General features: G+C 52.3%; 2 protein-coding genes across 4 annotated transcripts; one reads left to right on the forward strand and one right to left on the reverse strand.

The window, feature by feature from the left end:
• Nucleotides 1–45: 45 nt before the first annotated feature.
• SKIC2 (SKI2 subunit of superkiller complex) lies at nt 46–12,146 on the reverse strand. The gene is made up of 28 exons (XM_077904603.1): nt 11,991–12,146; nt 11,809–11,912; nt 11,104–11,213; nt 10,897–11,014; nt 10,695–10,809; nt 10,507–10,581; nt 10,144–10,197; nt 9,855–10,045; nt 9,558–9,686; nt 9,193–9,338; nt 8,405–8,551; nt 8,189–8,273; nt 7,891–7,997; nt 7,418–7,564; nt 7,244–7,340; nt 6,846–7,058; nt 6,653–6,763; nt 3,709–3,939; nt 2,854–2,991; nt 2,557–2,694; nt 2,327–2,431; nt 1,850–1,997; nt 1,628–1,754; nt 1,280–1,490; nt 1,009–1,119; nt 705–923; nt 370–510; nt 46–288 (listed from the first exon to the last, which is right to left on the reverse strand). The coding sequence occupies exons 1-28, from the start codon at nt 12,010–12,012 to the stop codon at nt 88–90; spliced, it is 3,741 nt and encodes a 1,246-aa protein (XP_077760729.1). The 5' UTR covers nt 12,013–12,146; the 3' UTR covers nt 46–87.
• Nucleotides 12,147–12,150: 4 nt separating this feature from the next.
• Nucleotides 12,151–18,285, forward strand: NELFE (negative elongation factor complex member E). 3 transcript variants are annotated; one of them, XM_077904619.1, is made up of 12 exons: nt 12,175–12,307; nt 12,524–12,615; nt 12,734–12,816; nt 14,191–14,260; nt 14,363–14,508; nt 15,186–15,260; nt 15,382–15,419; nt 15,602–15,921; nt 16,041–16,185; nt 16,343–16,397; nt 16,637–16,739; nt 17,973–18,285. In XM_077904619.1, exons 3-12 carry the CDS (start codon nt 12,742–12,744, stop codon nt 18,068–18,070), a joined length of 1,125 nt encoding a protein of 374 aa, XP_077760745.1. In that variant the 5' UTR covers nt 12,175–12,307; nt 12,524–12,615; nt 12,734–12,741; the 3' UTR covers nt 18,071–18,285. The 3 variants fall into 3 exon arrangements, with proteins under 3 accessions (XP_077760744.1, XP_077760745.1, XP_077760746.1); XM_077904620.1 differs by having other exon boundaries at nt 12,186–12,307; nt 12,524–12,642; XM_077904618.1 differs by lacking the exon at nt 12,524–12,615 and having other exon boundaries at nt 12,151–12,307.
• Nucleotide 18,286: the final 1 nt, after the last annotated feature.

The raw sequence follows: 18,286 nt of genomic DNA on the forward strand, positions 1-18,286 counted from the left end.
GTCTTTTGCCTGAGTCATCCCTGCCCAACACCTTAAGGACAGGCAGGGGTTTGCTATTTTATTACTACATTTTTACACAGACAGCATTCACTGAGTGTACAGGCTGGCAGCAAAGACGATGTCCCTCCGTAGCAGGGTAGCTGCCGTCTCCATCTTGGCACCTAGCACAGGCTCACCTACCAGGCGGGCTGCCCCCCTCAGCGAGCGACACATCTCAGCCAGGCGCTGGATGCAGCGGACCACCAGGCCCTCAGGGGTCCCTGACAGCCCCGCCAACTCGGAAAAGGGCTGTGGGGGAAGCAAGAATGTGGTAGATAGACCTGGGCAGCCTCTCCCCAACCAGCCACCCACAAAACCCCAGTCACTCACCATGCCACGGGCCCACTCGTACACAACCTCAACCAGCCCAAAATTCAGCTCCCCGACAAATTCCTCCACTGTCTGGTTCAGGCCACAGGCCACCTGGACCTCACCGATCCGCCTGGCCACAGCCCGGACACGTTCCACTCCCTGCAGATGTCAGAATAAGAGGCTCAGGCCCTGCCTTCCTTCTCCAGGAGCAGGGTAGCCCAGATAAGGAAGAAGGCATTCCAGCTCTTAGGGGCACTTCACAGGGCTAGAGGGGGGTCACTTGGAGAACTTGTGGGGGTGGGGCTCAGGAATGCCACAGCCAAAGGAGAGGAAGTGGGGTGGGTGTCCCATACCTGTTTGAGGGTACTTGGGAGCTGCTCCCCAGGGTCCCCAGGGCTCTGGCAGACCAGGCCGGAGAGTAGGGCTGCAATCTCCTCTGGCCGCAGGGCACTCAGAGCATTGTCAAACATGAGCTCAGTGAGGAGCAGCTCATGGCTGCTCATGGCGCAAGCCACCCTCCCTGCCAGCTTCACGGTGCCCGCCTCATCTACGTAACCCAGGGTTCGGAGCACCTGAAGAAAGACGGTGGGTGTTGGGAGCCTGCTATCTTCTCCCTCGCTAGCCAACCCCCCCTCCCGCCCCCAGTACCCCTCCCACCTCTACTCGCTGATGATATTCTGGGAGCAGCAGCAGTGATTGATCTGACAGCAGGAAGCGCAGGCGCTCCATCTCCTTCTGTATCTGCATTCGCTCTCGCAGCTTCACGTACTGCAGACAGCCACCAGCAGAAGCACGTAAGCCTTCCTCATGCCGCAAGGTGAGGTGGCATGGAGGACAAGGGCAGAGATGGGGCTGGCCGGTCTACAGGGGACCAGAAGGGAACCACAGCCCCCACTTCTCAACTTGGGAGCTGGCATTCAGGACCTACCTGGGCAGAGAAACGGGGGCTGTGCACACACTGAGCCCCCCAGATCAGCTCCTCCAGCTTCCGGGCCCGGAGCCCCCCCTCTACCACAGACACATCCTTGAGCTGCAGGTCATTGACAGGGTCAAGGGTCGGGGGTCCTGCTGGGTAGGCCTGAGCCAGACGCAGCAGTTCCTGGACAGCAGTGGTCACGGCTGCAATGGGAGGATCCTTCCTGAGGAAGGAGCAAAGTCTTGAGACCTAGGGCAGAGTCTTTTCTTCCACAGAAGCCCCTGACGCCCCAACCACACCTCCCCATACCCTGTTACATAGTCCCTCCCAAGAAAAAAAGATCTCTCCAGAATCTCTGACTTGAATTTTGGTTGCTGCCTCTTGCTGAAGTCCTCCAAGATCTTCTCCCCATTCACTCGGAGCACCTTGGTGGTGATAGTGGCTACATCTCCGGGCTGGAGCTTGGCCACTGTGTGGTCACAGGGCCCTGTGCAAAGGGGAGAGCAGAGTCAAACAATACCCTGGACCCAGGCATCCTTTCCACACTGCTGTCAGGAACTTGGACATCTGCCCCATGCTCACCTTCAGGCAGGAACAGCTTGAATCCCACAAGGTCATCCGGGTATGGCACATCAGGGGTGGCTGGCGCCCTCTCCTGTGGGTCCTCAGACACCGGTTTATCACACAGGACCAGGGTTGTAAATACCCTGCTGGCAGAATTCGAGGAGACCTAGGGCAGGTGGGGAGGCCAGGCCAGGGCAATGTGAGGAGTAGACATCAAAGATGGAGAGCAGGTCCCCACCCTCAGGCAGGGACACAGAGCAACTGCAAAGCCCACCAGGATGGACTGGTAACCAAGCCCATCAGAACAGTCTTCAGGAAAGGACAAGGAGGTAGGCACAAAGTGGTAGCAACAGGAAAGGAGAGCAACAGGGGATGTGAGTGTACCACTGTGACTATAACCACCACAGCCAACTGGGGAAGATGGAGATAGGGTCTCCCCCCACTCCCTCCTTTCTCCCTCCTTCCCTCTGGGGTCCAAGTTTCCACTGCCCTCACCTGCAGGATCACACCCAATGTGTTGTGATACTCCTGATTCTTCACAACCACCACCCTTCCCGCTGAGAGAGACTTGAGCCCATTCACAGACTCCATGATGCGTCGCTAAAGAGTAGAGAGCGGAGGAGGCATCATACGGACATCACAGGGACTAGGCCGGGCCTAGGTTCAGGAGCACCCAGAGTGTCTCATTCTCTCCTCCCTCCATCATGCCTCCAACACCCACTCACCTGGATCAAGCTCCGGGTCTCTGTCAGTTCCTCCCCCCAGCCATAATACTCAGACAGGTCAACCAGTTGGCCAGTCGTGTCAGGTTCCTCCAAGGCCCCTAGTCTCTTGGTCAGTTCATCTAGAGCCTGTTCATGGGCCTGGGTGGAAGTGGGGGGAAGTGTGAAAGGACAGTCCCCAGGCCTAGTGTGCCACCCTCCCTGCCTGCACCCCCAGTCTCTAGGTGCCTGCCCCTTCCCAGCCTGGCTTCCCTCGTCCCAACAGCCTGCCCAGTATACTGGTCATCCCAATCTCCTCACCTTGCTGTCCTTGCGGGACGGAAACTCGGAAAAGCTTCTCTTCATCATGTCTTCCACCCTGAGGGCGTCCACCCGCAGCAGGTTCAGGATCATGGTGTACGTGAGTCGGAACTGGGACTGCAACTGTGATGGCTTCCCCTGGGTCAAGTCAGAGAAGTCAGTGAGACTGGAGGGGGTGGGGGGAGGCCCCCAGCCAGCCCTCTGGGGACCAGCTCTAGTCCCAGCAGATCCAGTCCCTGCCCTGCAACCATGAAACCCTAGACAAATTGCTTCCTCACCACCTCTGCAAAATAAAGGAACAAAACTTGATAGGCCCTCAAAGGCTCTACCTAGCTCTGTCTTCACAGTGACAAAAGACTAAAGGAGGTAAGATTCAGTCTAAACCTCAGATTTGCTCACTCTGACCTTGGTTTCTCCCAGGCAAAAGAAAAAAATGGCTGACCCTTGAACACCATGTGTTTGAACTTTGTGGGTCTACTTACACACGGATTTTGTTTCAATAAATGCCATACAGTCCTGCATTTTCTCTCATAATTTCCTTTATAACATTTTCTTATCCCCAGATTTATTTCAAGAATAAAACAGAGAATACATATATAACACACAAGTAGGTATTAATCATGTGTTATTGGTAAGGCTTCTGGCCAACAGTATAGGCTATTAAGTTTTTCAGGGGTCAAAAGTTATATGTGGATATATGACTGTGCAGGAGGTAGGCGCCCCTAACACTACACTGTTCAGGGATCAACTGTGGAAAGCAAGGAGGGGGAAGAGGGCTGGAAGAGAGAATCCAGCAGGTCCCCAGAGCTGGTGATGTCCCAGCTCAGCCTCATGCCACCACCTTGGCCGGCTCACCATCATCATGCGGTGCAGGTCTGCCATCTCAGGCACACGGCCCTTGCAGAGCAGGATGACAGTGCCTGTGGGATCCAGGCCCCTCCGGCCTGCACGGCCTGCCATCTGCACATACTCTCCAGGGAGCAGATCCCGGAAGGTAGACCCGTCGTGCTTCCGCATGGAGTCAAACACCACCGTTCGGGCAGGCATATTTACACCCATGGCAAAGGTCTCTGTGGCAAATAAGACCTGGGATGGGGGAAGAGAGGTTCAGCAAAGGGGCTGCACACAGATGCCCAGCCCTGGGCATGGGACCACCAGGTGTGGTCCCAGACGGTTAACTTGCAGGATCTCATTTAACTCTCATGGCAGGGATCCCTGGGTGGCGCAGCGGTTTGGCGCCTGCCTTTGGCCCAGGGCGCGATCCTGGAGACCCGGGATCGAGTCCCACGTCGGGCTCCCGGTGCATGGAGCCTGCTTCTCCCTCTGCCTATGTCTCTGCCTCTCTCTCTCTCTCTCTCTCTGTGACTATCATAAAAAGATTAAAAATTTTAAAAAAAATAAATAACTCTCATGGCAAATCTAGAGTGCAAGTGCTGTCATTTTCCTTATTTTATCTATTCATCTACTTCTTTTGTGTAACCCCCATATCTCACTCCTATGTCCCCACCATTAATCATCCCAATATATTTAGAGTATCTTTTTGTGTCAATATATTTTCACAGATTATCTTTTGAGTGCATGAATTTACAATCCACGTCCAAGGCAGTTAGTTACGCCCTGATTCAAAAAGACATGATAGGGGATCCCTGGGTGGCTCAGTGGTTTAGCGCCTGCCTTCGGCCCAGAGCGTGATCCTGGAGTCCCTGGATCGAGTCCCATATCAGGCTCCCTGCATAGAGCCTGCTTCTCCCTCTGCCTATGTCTCTGCTTCTCTCTCTCTCTATCTCTCATGAATAAATAAATAAAATCTTTAAAAAAAAAAAAAAAAGACATGATAGGGAGCTTGAGTGGCTCAGTTGGTTAAGTGTCCAACTCAGTTTTGGCTCAGGTCACAATCTCAGAGTTATGAGATTGAGCCCTGTGTCAGCCCCACATCAGGCTCTGCACTGGGCATGGAGCCTGCTTAAGAGTCTCTTTCTCGGGACTGTCTGGGTGGCTCAGTTAGCTAAGGGTCTGCCTTTGGCTCAGATCATGATCCCAGGGTCCTGGGATGAAGCCCTGCATCAGGCTCCCTGCTCAGCACCCTTTGCCCCTCCACCCGCTATGCTTTCCCACTCTCTGTCCAATAAATAAAATCTTAAAAAAACAAAAAGACTCTCTTTCCCCCTCTGCCCCTCCCCACTGACTCAAAAAAAAAAAAAGAAAAGAAAAGAAAAAAGTATGCCCCCTATGTTTATTGCAGCAATGTTTATAATAGCTAAGATATGGATACAACCCAAGTGTCTATCAACACATGAATAAAGAAGATGTGGTATGTGCGTTGGAATATTACATAACCATAACAACAGATGAGGTCTTGCCATCTGTAATAACAGGGATGGTTTGTATGCTAAATGAATGTATGCTAAGTGAAATAAGTCAGACCAAGAAAAACAAACACCATATGATTCACTCATATGTGGAATCTAAAGAACAAAACGAATAAAGAAACACACAAAGAGCAGACTCAGACCTATAAATACAGAGAATAAAGTGCTGGTTGCCAGAGGGAAGGGGTTAGGTGATGGGTGCACTGGGGGAAGGGGACGGGGAGATCCAGGCTTCTAGGAACGGAATAAGTCACAGGCATAAAAGGAATACTGTTGGGCAGCCCGGGTGGCTCAGCAGTGTAGCACAGCCTTCAGCCCAGGGCCTGATCCTGGAGACCGGGGATCAAGTCCCACGTCAGGCTCCCTGCAGGAAGCCTGCTTCTCCCTCTGCCTGTGTCTCTGCCCACCCACCCCCAACTCTGTCTCTCATGAATAAATAAAAATCTAAAAAAAAAAAAAAAAAAAGGAATACCGTCAATGACACGATAATAGCGATGTTATGGTAACAGGTAGTGTTACACTCGTAGTGAGCACAGCATACCAAATAAACGTTATGTCTATTATACAAACAGAAACCAAATGTTGTATACCCAAAACCAGTGAAAAACATTGTGTCAACGATACTCAAATAATAATAATAAATAAAATAAAAGCAATGACACATCTCGTGTTCTTTTCCACCAGTGTTTTCAACACCCATGAGCCTTCCTATGGTTACACCTAATTCATTGCTTCCCACTGCTGCAGAGCACTGTGGGGCATATCCTGGGCAATTACCTCCTCACTTTCCCAGTGAGAGCACCTTGGTGTCACCAGCACCCTACCAAAAATTAGAGCCAACAAAGGAAGAGTGGACATTTTCACTCATAGACCAGGAAACTTGTTTCTACTACATATCCAGAAATGGAATTTAGGATCAAAGGTATATTGGACCTATTATTTTTTTTTACCTCAAAATGCCAGGGTCCTCTCCAGACTGGCTATATACCTTTATCAGGGTTCCTATAATCCTATAGTCTCTGATGTCTTTGGCAACACTTGGCATTGGCTGGTTTCCTAAATTTTATCAGCCTAGTAGCTGTAAAGTCATTTCTCTTTGAATATTTTAAATTCTCATTTTTCTGATGACTAATAACTTTTCAGACACTTGCTAATTTGAGGGGTTTCTCTTCTGAATACTGCCTGTGCTGATCTGGCACATCCCCATTTTAAGATGGGAAAGCTAAAGTTCAGGAAAGTTAAGGAGTTTGCCTGAGGTCACATGGTGAGTAAGTAGTGCAGCCAGGATTCACATGCAGGCAATCTGGACCAAAGCCCGAGTTCTTAGCCACTGTGCTGTCTTGTCTAAAGACCTGCCCCTCCACCCTCTGGGCAGCCCCAAAGAGAGCAACAAGTGCTCCAAAGAGTTCCTCTTCTACTAGTGTGGATACCTTGACCAGGCCTCGACTGAAGAGCATCTCCACGATCTCTTTAAGAATAGGCAGGATGCCGCTGTGGTGCACACCCAGGCCACGGTGCAAAAGCTCGGACATGTGTAGGACCTGCAAGGAGCCAAGACCCAGGGTCAGGAATAAGGTGGTGGAGAATTCTCTCCCCATCAGTCCCCAAGACCCCCATCCACACCTGGGGCAGCTGGCGGTCAGAGCCCCGGAGGCGAGCAAGGCAGCGTTGCAGGAAGAGGTGAATCTCACTCTTCTCTGAGCTCGTGGTGAGATCAAGAGAGGTGAGGCCCGACGCTTGCTCATCACAGCGACCCCGGGAGAAGGTGAACACCACTACGGGCAGCTGTGCGCGGGTGCGAAGGGAGGCCAGAAGGGATAGGTACACTCCTCGGTCCTGGGGAAGAGGGCACGAAGGGGGAAGTGGTGAGTTCCTGAACCAGTCAGGGCCAAAGTGAGGGGAGGTAAAGCAGTGTCAAGTCGGACAGTGCTCAAAGCTCAAGTCCAAACCCCTGGGGAACGAGGGAAGAATGGATAGAGTTGAAACACATGGTAGCAGGTACAAAGCCTGCCAGTTCTCACCTGTGCAGGTCCCCCCTGATGTGTGGGCTGTTTGGCCCCAAAGGTCTGGGCATGTTTGCTCATCCGCTCCTTCTTGGCCTCCACAGCTGCATAGTACCTGAAGCATAGCGGGGGTCAGTGATCACAGCCACACCCAGTGGACCCAGCCCTGACTCTGCCCCATCTCCAGCTTACCCCTTTGTGTGGAAGGCCCCTCGAGAGTCCAGCAACAGAAAGAGCTCCCCCTGGGTCTTGGGGCTGTTCCCCGTGAAAAGATAATGCTCCAAGGGAACGGGGCGGGCAACAGTGCTGATCACATAGATCTGGCGACGTTTCAGCCGCCTGTGTGGGGAGAAGGCAGCAGGTCAGGGGCAACAGTGTAGGAAGGACCCCACATCCCTGCCGCCTTCCCCGTCTGGCTTCACCCAGACTTTTCTGGGAGCCAGACTGGAAGACTGTTCCATCATCTCTTCTCCCAACACAAAATGACCTGGACCCAAGTGGGGTCGGGCAGCCGCTGAGTCAGACATATACTCCAGCCCCACCACTTCCTCCTCTCTATTCCACAGACCTGACCACTCTCCTTGCTGTGGTAGTCTTCACCCCCACTCCCAACCAAGGAGTGCCGCAGCCCCATTCACCCATGTGTCTCAGGGCACGCATCTCACCCGATCCAGTCAGCAAACTCGAGGGCGTTGGGGACGGTAGCACTCAGTAGGATGATGGAGACATGGTCGGGGAGCATGATGAGCACCTCCTCCCACACAACCCCACGCTGGGCACAGAGAGAGAAGACCAGTCACCAGCAGCTCAGAGGGGGCTGCTCTTCTGCCCCTAGGGAAGCGCACAGGGTTCCATTTGGGGGCAAAGAAGGCAGTAAGGTCCCCAAGGGTGTGTGGACTAGGGATATGTGATCCAGGCCCACAGGAGAGGACTACTGGAGTCTGGGGCTCCCGTGCCTCTCACCTCAGCATCATTGATGTAGTGAACCTCATCAAAGATGACCCACTCCAGGTCCCGGATGACATCTGAGCCGCTGTACAGCATGGAACTGGGGAGAAGAGGCCAGAAGCTGACTCCCCAGTGGCTCCTGACTCCACCCTGTTCTCAGTCAACATGCTGTCCAGAGCAGCCTCACGTTCCTGACCAAAAATCCACCCGTGTTGAGTGCCTATCTCTCACCGAAGGATCTCTGTTGTCATAATGAGACAGGAGGCCTCTGGGTGCAGCTGTACATCCCCAGTGAGCAATCCCACATCCCCAAATGTGTTTCGAAAGTCTCGGAACTTCTGGTTGCTCAGGGCCTTGATGGGTGATGTGTAGATGGTCCTGGGAAGAGGGCATGAAGTCAGCCGGTCAGTTCTCCCAGAGCCTCCTGGGCAACATCGCCTCTTCTACCCTGAGCCCTCTCAGAGGCATGCCAGAGCTCAGGTGGCCCCCCTCCCTCCCAAACTGCCCTCACAGTCTCCTTCATGACACAATCCCACAGAAACTCTAACCCAAGGGGCGCCTGGGTGGCTCAGTGGTTGAGCGTCTCTGCCTTCGGCTCAGGGCGTGACCCCAGGATCCAGGATCGAGTCTCGCATCAGGCTCCTTGTGGGGAGCCTGCTTCTCCCTCTGCCTATATATCTGCCTCTGTGTGTGTGTGTCTCTCAAGAATAAATAAATAAAGTCTTTAAAAAAAGAAAACAAGAAAAAAAAAAAAAACTCAGTTTGAAAAAAAAAAAGAAAGAAAACTCAGTTTAAATAAAAAAAAGAAAAGAAATTCTAGCCCAATCCCCTCCAAAGCTAATGCAGGTCTTCTTCTAACCACTATCCCTGCCACACCTGCCCACTTCACTTCTGGCCCTATCTCAGTTTCTCCCCAGACCTCTCATCTGAAGGACCGGTAAGAGGTGGGGAAGAGATGACACTCAGAAAGGGTGCAGGAGGACCCAGGACCAGCTGGTGAAGGCAGAGGGGACCTGTACCGCGTCATGTGTTTCTGCGCAAGGGCAATGGCATATTCGGCCACAACTGTCTTCCCCGCAGATGTGTGAGCTGCGACAAAGACGGAGTCGTGCCGCTCCAAGTGCAGAATGGCTTGTTTCTGGAACACATCCGGCTCAAACGACCACTGTGGGAGAGAGAAATAGATAGTGGACGGACAAGGGAAAAAGAGCACTCCTGCCTCCAGCTCTTGGGGCATGCAAGGTGGCTGTGGGATACCAGAGCAAGGCCAGGCCAAGCTGAGGTCCAAGATTGACCTAGAAGGCATCTGGCCTGGGTGGGGAAAGGAGATGAAGAGAACAGCGGAGAGGAGACAGGGGAACATGTGAGGACTGGGCCACCCTACCTGGAAGGCTGGCTGGGGAATGAGGCGGTAGAAATCACCAACAGGGGAGGTGACATCCACAGGAATCGCCCACTGCTCCTGAGGCACAGGTTTGGGGGGCTCTGGAGGAGATATAGCTGTGGATGTTTCCTGCAAAAGCCAGGGGCAGGGATGACAGAAATACAGTCAGAGAGCTATTCATTACTACCCCTCCCAAAAGATACTCCAGTCTTCCTCTTAGACCCAACCAAGCCAGCCACCCCATCCCACCCTAGCACCTCAGTAAGGCCCCTTCTTTCTCTGCCCAGAACCACCAACCTTCAACACTAGGTCTTCCAAGCTGCTTGCTCGGGCCAGGGAAGCACTGCAGGGGGTGGCTGAAACAGTGTCCCCTCTGGGAATTCCTGGCTGTCCCACTGCCTCAGTCTCATCCTCATCACCCCCACCCAAATCCAGAGGTTCCAGCAAATGACTGAGGCTGAGCAAGCCAGGAGCTGGAGTTGAGTGATCTGAGGAACAAGGTAAAAAGGGATACCTGGTGATGTCTACCTTTGTTCTACAGAAGAAGAACACCACTTCTGCACCCCATCCCAAAACTAAAACTCACCCTTTGGTGCAAAGTCCACACCTTTCTTGAAGCCAGGTGGAACCGTAAGAAGATCTAAAGGAAAGAACAGAGACACAGAATCAGCACTATGACACAGTGTCACACAAGTCATATGTTACCCAAACCTACAAGATGCCCTTCACAGCACAGATGTTGCAAATGGGGCTACTTACAGTTGCAAGCAGTCTGCACAACTTTCTAGCAGGTGACAGTAAAAACTGTAATGACAAGGATGCCTTTTCCTAATTTTCTCAAAGACACAGAAGGGCTAAGCAGCAGCCCAACGATGGGCCTGGGCTCCCTCTTCCTCGGGGTCCAGACTCACAGCCCTGCTCCCAAGGGTCCATCCTGGCGCCACCTCACCTTGCTCAAAGTCTATCTCCTCCTCAGCCTCCTCCCGAGTACTCAGATCTGTTATGGTGGGCTCATCCATTCCACCTGGGGAGAAGATAGACAAATAGGATTCGTGGGGTGCGGTGATACGGGATAGGGGGAACCCTTTCCAGGAGACTGAGGGCACCTTCTCCTACCATCCCATTCCCACAAGTCACCTGGCCAGAAAGGGTACTGTGTTGGATTCCCCCAAAGGGACTGGGAGATAGGCCCTGGGGGCCGGCGAAGAGACAAGGAGGTTGTAGCTGATAGGTTTGTATTCTCCAGCAGGACCTGAGGCAAAGGACCACAATCCCAGTGAGGCTGTGCTTGCCTTTGACCCTTTCCCGACCCTGCTTCCTGTGGCCCCTGACCTCTGACCTCTTTGTAGCCCAGTATCTGGCCTGTGTTTGGGTGTCTTTGGGCCTGAAGGTCAGAGGGCACTGGGGCCCCCAGTGTGGCCAGGAGAGACCAAGGATCCATCTTCCTCTGCCATTTTCTGCAGAAAAGGAAAACAGTTTTCAGGTCTGCTTTCTCTCCTGTCTCAGTTTCCTTCAGGGGCCTCTCTCACCAGTCTAGACCCCTCACCGGACGGAGTGCTCCACACCATGTAGAGGCAACCAGGCTGGAGATGACAAAAACAACTGCTCTGCTTCCTGCTGCAGATCTGGCGCACAGGGCGGGAGGCCATGGGGAAGCTGGTGAAGGACAAGATGAGAGGCATTAGGTATGGAAAAAGCAAAAAAGAAAATGATAGGATTTGTGTTAAATGAGAAATGGTAGACTTTCCAGACCGACTAGGAGAGTCAGGCAGAAGCAATATTTTCCAAACTGTCCCGTTTTACAGGGCAAAGTACCCGCTACTGGTTTACCTGAAGCAATGATCACTAATAAGTCACGATACAATACTTTCGCCATCTCTGTGATTGGGTTTAGAAATTTGTATTTTTAAAAATCCCACACACACATACACTAATTACAAGGCACACTTAAGTTTGAGAAACACCAGTTTTAGGAAAAGGGGGGAGTCAGGGCCTTGTTGAAGGCTGGCCATCAATGCCCTGGTGCTTGGAGACAGGTGACTCCAAAGGGGAAAACCGCATCTGAAAGAGCAGCTCTCAGAGCCAAGGTATGTGGAGCATTCCCTTCTCTGTCTTCACAAGATGTTGTCCACCGGGCTGGGGTCTGTCCAGCAGAAGGCAGGCCCAGATGACAGGGCTCCAGGGAGAAGGATGAGCTTGTGCTAGGGTGCAACACTAAGGAGGGTCAATGTCAGGGTCTACAGGCACTCACGGTGCTCTCTGGAGCCCCAGGCACATTCAGAAGCTCCCAGCGCCCTGTGCATCCCAGCTCCACCGGCCGAAGGGGTAGATCCAGGGGATCTGGAGGAGGGAGCGCTACGGAGGGAAGGTCAGAGGTCAGAGGCCAAGGGCCACCCCTCCGACTACTCCTTCGTCTCACCCTCTCCCTCTCACCGAGTCGCTCGGTGTCCATCATCTCGGAGGCACGGCAGCAGGCAGACCGGAAGCGCAGCGAGGAGCCGAGGAGCGGGCCCCGCCCCGGAACGGGCGGAAGTGGAGGCGACTTCCGTCACACACCCCTGCCGGGAGCGGCGTTGAGCGCCAAGGAGAAGCTCACTGGAGCCGGGCGACTGCCGGGCGGAAGTGTGTAGCCTCGGGCCGCCTTGGTTACCGCGTTCCCCGCCCCTCGTACGTCATCGCTGTGAGCCCGCTCGCCGCCGCCAGCGCGGGCGCCGCCCGAGACCGTGGGCCCCCGGTTACCGCCCCCTCAGGTAAGGTCTTCTTCTCACGCTTCGCCCCTTTTTTCCGAGCTCTTCTGTCTTCTTCCCCTCTCCGTTGCTGTGAGAGCGCTGCGCGGCTTCCACTGCCTCCTGTGCCGTTTGGACCGTGCGGCTGCCGTACCCCCAGCAGGGGTAGGGGGTGTCTGGTGCCATCGTCTTGGCGACGGAAGGGGTGCTTCCTCCTGCCTGGGCCACTTGGTTCCTCAGAGCGCTGGTGGCCGTGATTGCCGGAGAGGAGAGGGAGTGCTGGTTGGTCCGCACGAGCGGGGGTTTGGACGGCAGCCTCGTTGAAGCAAGGGGTAGGGAGAGGCAAAAGACAGGAGTAGGTAGGCCTGGAGGGGCGCGGGGCAGGGGGATCCCGTGTGAACCCTGGGCGGTGACAGTGGAAAGATGTCTTGGGCCCTGCCCCTGAACCAGGAGCCACCATGTTGGTGATACCCCCCGGACTGAGCGAGGAGGAGGAGGCTCTGCAGAAGAAATTCAACAAACTCAAGAAAAAGGTGAGGGAGTGTGTCGGGGCGTGGCCCAACCTTTCACAGACTCTACACTGTTGAGAACACCTGGGGTGAGTGTGAGGGGATGGGGGGGTTCTTCTAGCTCATACCTGGAGATGTAGCTCCTCTTAGCGTGGCCTCATAGAGCTGGGCTTCTCCCAAGTCTCGGTGTGCACCTTCTCTTCTGTGCATCCTGCTGTGGAGCAGTCTCCTTTTTCGTGGCTTTTTGCACCACCAAGGATGTAACCTCCTACTTTGTTTTTTCAGTTCTATCCAGGCTGTTACTGATCACCCTCAGATACCCAGGGTTGCAGCTGTCACCTTCCTATCTATTCTAATTTAGTTCCTTTTCTTGACCTTCCAAATAGGGGTGACCACAGCCAATTCTTCCAGGTGTTTGGAATCAAAATCTCATCTCTGACTTCTCTACTTTGCAAAGCTAAACATTTGCCAAGTCTTGATTCTTCCTTTGAAGCAACTTCTTCTGTTTGCTTTTTTCTGTGTATTTCATAGATCAAGTTTTTGTTGTTCATGTAGACACTTGTAATGGTTTCTCGAGAAGTTTCTCAATTTTTTTTTTTGGACAGGCTTCCTTCACTCTTATTAAAATGAACCACTAAAAACACAAAACTCTTTTTTTCAAAACCCGTAAGTGGTTTCCTATTGTCTATAGAACAAAGCCTTTACCTTGGCATCCCTTTCTAGTCAAATAGAACTATTCACTAGTCCCAAGACATGCATTCCCAAAGCCACCTTATTTCTGTATCATTGCCATCCTGTTACTTTGCCTAAAATGCCCTTTCTTTCAATCTGTTTTGTGTAGATTCTATCCAGGGACCAGTTTAATACCCATTTGGCATGAGATAATATTACTTGGTCACAGTAGCAAGCAGTCTGCACCTCTTACAATCATTCTTGATAGTTACTTCTAATCATCTTGTTTCATAGACTGTAAGCTTCTTGAGGGAAGGAACTGTGTCTTGTATTTTTGCATACCTTTGTTACAAAGTCATAGTCTGTCCTTGCCAAACGTACAGGGGATGGATGGATGAAGCCCCCAAGAAAGGCATATAGGCTTATACTTAATTGCAGCTTATATCTTGGGGCTCTGGCCCATGGTTGAATTCCTTGTCTTCAAAAACCTGAGACTCTGGAAAGCCTTTGAATACTGTGGTTTGGCTAGATTAAGTATTACTGGTATTATAGATGATCCAGTGGACCGTGTGTGAGGCAGGGCTGCCTCAGTGTACCACTCCAGGAACACTATTTGCATTGTTTTCTGAGAAAGGCATCCCCTGGAGTGAGGTGCCCAGGGACCCTGGGAGAAGACCTGGCCGGGGACTGGCCCTCACCAATCCCTCTCCTCTCACTTGTTCCCAGAAAAAGGCATTGCTGGCTCTGAAGAAGCAAAGTAGTAGCAGCACAGCCAGCCAAGGCGGTGTGAAACGCTGTGAGTGACCGGGGAGACAGGGATAGACTGGAAGTGGGCACAGTGGGACTGAGCTTTCTCACAGCCTGGCCAAAATAATGCCTCCTCCCCTTACTACTCCAGCACTGTCGGAACAGCCTGTGGTGGACACAGCCACGGCAACAGAGCAGGCAAAGCAGCTAGTGAAGTCAGGAGCCATCAGTGCCATCAAGGCTGAGACCAAGAACTCAGGCTTCAAGCGTTCTCGAACCCTAGAGGGGAAGTTAAAGGTGAGCATGAGCAAAAAGATTGTTCAGGGGACCCTTGACTTCAGAGGGCATCCTTCCAAGTCAGAAGGGAGGTAGAACATAGGGGGAAAATAGCGTTTATTCAATCACGGGCAAGTTGTCCTATAGGTCTGAGCTTCAGATTTCTCATCTATAGAGTGAAGACACTGAATGACTTCTCAGTTCATTTTACATGTTTTCTGGGTCTGATCTACCACATAGTCGAGCTTCTAGATTTTGTTGTTTTGACAAGCTGAATAGATTGAAGAGGTCAGCGGATTTGAGAAGCGTTCAACAAGCTAAATATTCTTTATGTTAGATCATTTAAAAAAATACATAATCAGGGCAGCCGGGGTGGCTCAGCGGTTTAGCACCGCCTTCAGCCCAGGGCCTGATCCTGGAGACCTGGGATCGAGTCCCACATCGGGCTCCCTCCATGGAGCCTGCTTCTCCCTCTGTCTGTGTCTCTGCCTCTCTCTCTTTCTGTGTCTCTCATGAATAAATAAATAAAATCTTTAAAAAAAAAAACATAATCAAATAAGAAATGCACAAGGGTATTAAAGGAGAAAAGAGAGGCCAGAGGAAACCAAGAAGAGGGTGAGGGAAGAGGAACTCCTTCTGCCCCGTGGTTAGGCCTCCTCCTGCTCTCACATTAAAGTAGATCTCTGTGACCTTCCCAGGACCCTGAGAAGGGGCCAGTTCCCACTTTCCAGCCGTTCCAAAGAAGCATATCTGCCGATGATGATCTGCAGGAGGTATGGCTCCCAGTTCTCTGTCCCTGGGGGCCCAGGGAATGAGAAAAGCAAGAAGACACATATTTGGGGCCATATGCCAGCAACTAGGACTCATCTTAACTGTCCCTGGTTTCTTTTGCAGTCGTCCAGACGCCCCCAAAGGAAATCTCTGTATGAGAGGTTAGAGAACTAGAGAGACGACTGGGTCCCAACTGGGGGAGTGGGGAAGGGGTGATTGCCTGTATCCATGGGAGGTTTGGGCTGGAGTGGAAGAAACTGGGGCTGCAGTAGGTTAAGTCTTTCCAGGGTCTAGAAGATTGAGGTAAAGGCCCCCTTGATCCTCACTGTCTGCCTTTCTCCAGTTTTGTGTCTTCCAGTGATCGGCTTCGGGAACTGGGGCCAGATGGGGAGGAGGCAGAGGGCCCAGGGGCTGGTGATGGTCCCCCTCGAAGCTTTGACTGGGGCTATGAAGAACGTGGTGGTGCCCGCTCCTCAACCTCCCCCCAACGAAGCCGCAGCCGGGACCACAGTCGTGAGCGGAACCGGGACAGAGACCGTGATCGAGAACGGGATCGAGACCGTGATCGGGACAGGGACCGCGATCGGGACAGGGACCGCGATCGGGACAGGGACCGTGATCGGGACAGGGACCGCGATCGAGAACGAGAGGGCCCTTTCCGCAGTGAGTGATCTGGGCTAGTGGGAAAAGTGAAAATGTTTAGGCAGGTCCTAGGAAAGTGGCCTCTTAAAGTAGAGGCTGAAATGGATTGCGTCTTATGACTATGACTCCTGGTCCCGTAGGGTCGGATTCATTCCCTGAACGCAGGGCCCCTCGGAAGGGTAATACTCTCTATGTGTATGGAGAGGACATGACGCCCACCCTCCTTCGTGGGGCCTTCTCTCCCTTTGGAAACATCATTGACCTCTCCATGGACCCACCCAGAAAGTAAGGATGACAGTGGGGTAAGATAATAAGTCCTGGGAGGACCTGGGTTTGAGGGAGAACACCAGCCTATCTCCAACGGCCTATGAGCACTGGGTTTGGTTGGGTTCACAAGAGCCCATAGGCCCTCTATACTGACCCTGTTTTCTTTTCATCCCAGCTGTGCCTTCGTCACCTATGAAAAGATGGAGTCAGCAGATCAGGCCGTTGCTGAGGTTGGGACTTCCCAGATCTGTTCTCCCCATCCCTCCTGCCATCCTCATATTTTCTCTTTAAAATACTGGGAGCCAGGAGGAAATCATTTCCTCTTGACAAAGAGTCTCTTCCTGTTCACACAAGAAATGTAATCTCAGGTCCTCAGTCTGTTGCTAGGGTGGCAACTGTTGGAATTCCTCCTTTGCTTTGTCTGCAATGTTTCTCCCCATCCTTTGCCTCCTCCCCTCTTCTGCCCCAGCTCAATGGGACCCAGGTGGAGTCTGTACAGCTCAAAGTCAGCATTGCCCGCAAGCAGCCCATGCTGGACGCTGCCACTGGCAAGTCTGTCTGGGGCTCTCTCGGTAAGAATGGATTCTTCTTCCTCCATCCTGTGCCCCACAGCTCACCCTTCCTGCCTGTTCCCTGCTCGTCCCAGGATTCTGAGGAGTTGATAGAGGCCTGAATCTGTGTGGAGGCCGTGGGAATGGGAATGAGAATTATCAGGCCTTCTGTCAGTTAGAAGTGGGAGAAAACGGAGAGAAAAAGATTGAGAATAACTCCCAAAGCAGTAACTGGAATGCAGAAGAAAATAGAAGTGAGGGAGGTTGGTGAAGAAAATGGGCATCTCACGTGGCTTTATTAGGAGATGGAGTGTAGTTGGTCTTATAAACATTTGAAATTAGAGATCTGGAACTTGGGTGCGAAGTGAGGAATGAAAACATGGGTTGGAGTCCTCTGTGTTACAGAGTGGCTGCAAATTGGTAGTATCCTCAAGGGAGACTGAATTTGGGGAGGGGGCGCAGGCAGGCAGTTACCCAGGCCTGGGCTTGGGGAATATTCAAGGGGCAGCCATTAAAGCCAAAGGACACAAACTTTGGAAGCAGGGGAGTGATCAGCAGTGTCAGGGTACAGAGATCCAAGAGAATGGAGGCTGGTTTGGGGTGAGTCACTGTAGCCCCAGAATGGTAGGCATGGAATCCTTGGAGATGGGGTAAAGAGAGGGACATGTCAGTTTAGGGAGGAAAAAGAAGGGGAAAGAATAGCTTGAGGCTGGCGGAAGAATGCTTTGGGTCAGAGCTGCACCCAGAATGGTTCTCCCGTTGGGTCTAGTAGCATTTCTTAGTTTAGTCTGAATAGCCCACTATACCTGTTGGTTTTCCTGGCAAAGGGGTAAGCAGAAAGGGGTGTTGAGAGTAAGAGTGGCCCTCCATACAAAAGGAACAAGAAATGACTAGCATGTCAGCAAAGGCCTACAGAGATTTTTTAAATTTTAATACTTTAAAATGTAATGGGTTAACATCATTCATTTGTGTAAACAATAACATCTGGGGTGGTTCTAAGAACAAAATATCCCTAATGGTATCTGTGCAGGCCACAACAACAGCCTCCACTCCTAGCCACGGGGATGGGTTGGCAGCCACCCACCTAATGGGGCTAAAGGGAGCCAGGCTATCCTGGCCGCTAGAGGGCAGCATTGAAATTGGGCTTCGAGAGCCAGAGGCCGGGAGTGAGCTGGTCAGACTCTGAGCCTCTGGCCTCACTAGTGCTCAGATGCAATGCTTTAGACCTTAACCGATCCTTTCCTCCCTCCCCAGCTGTCCAGAATAGCCCTAAGGGTTGCCATCGGGACAAGAGGACCCAGATTGTCTACAGCGATGATGTCTACAAGGAAAACCTTGTGGATGGCTTCTAGGGAATGGAGCTGTATTCCGTGTGCCTCATCTGCGCCAACACTTGGTCTCAGTAAAACACTGAGGTGGAAGCTCACACATCTCCCTCAGCCTCTGGTTTTTCAGCACTTGGGATTGGGGTTGAGCCTTTAAAAACAGCTGTTAGATTTTATCTCAGTTGTAACACATGGCCAGTGCACGTTCCCCTCTTCTTTCTCCCAAAAGGATCTTGAACACAG

This window comes from Canis aureus, chromosome 7, assembly GCF_053574225.1.
Source record: "Canis aureus isolate CA01 chromosome 7, VMU_Caureus_v.1.0, whole genome shotgun sequence".
In the NCBI taxonomy this organism is placed as follows: domain Eukaryota; kingdom Metazoa; phylum Chordata; class Mammalia; order Carnivora; family Canidae; genus Canis; species Canis aureus.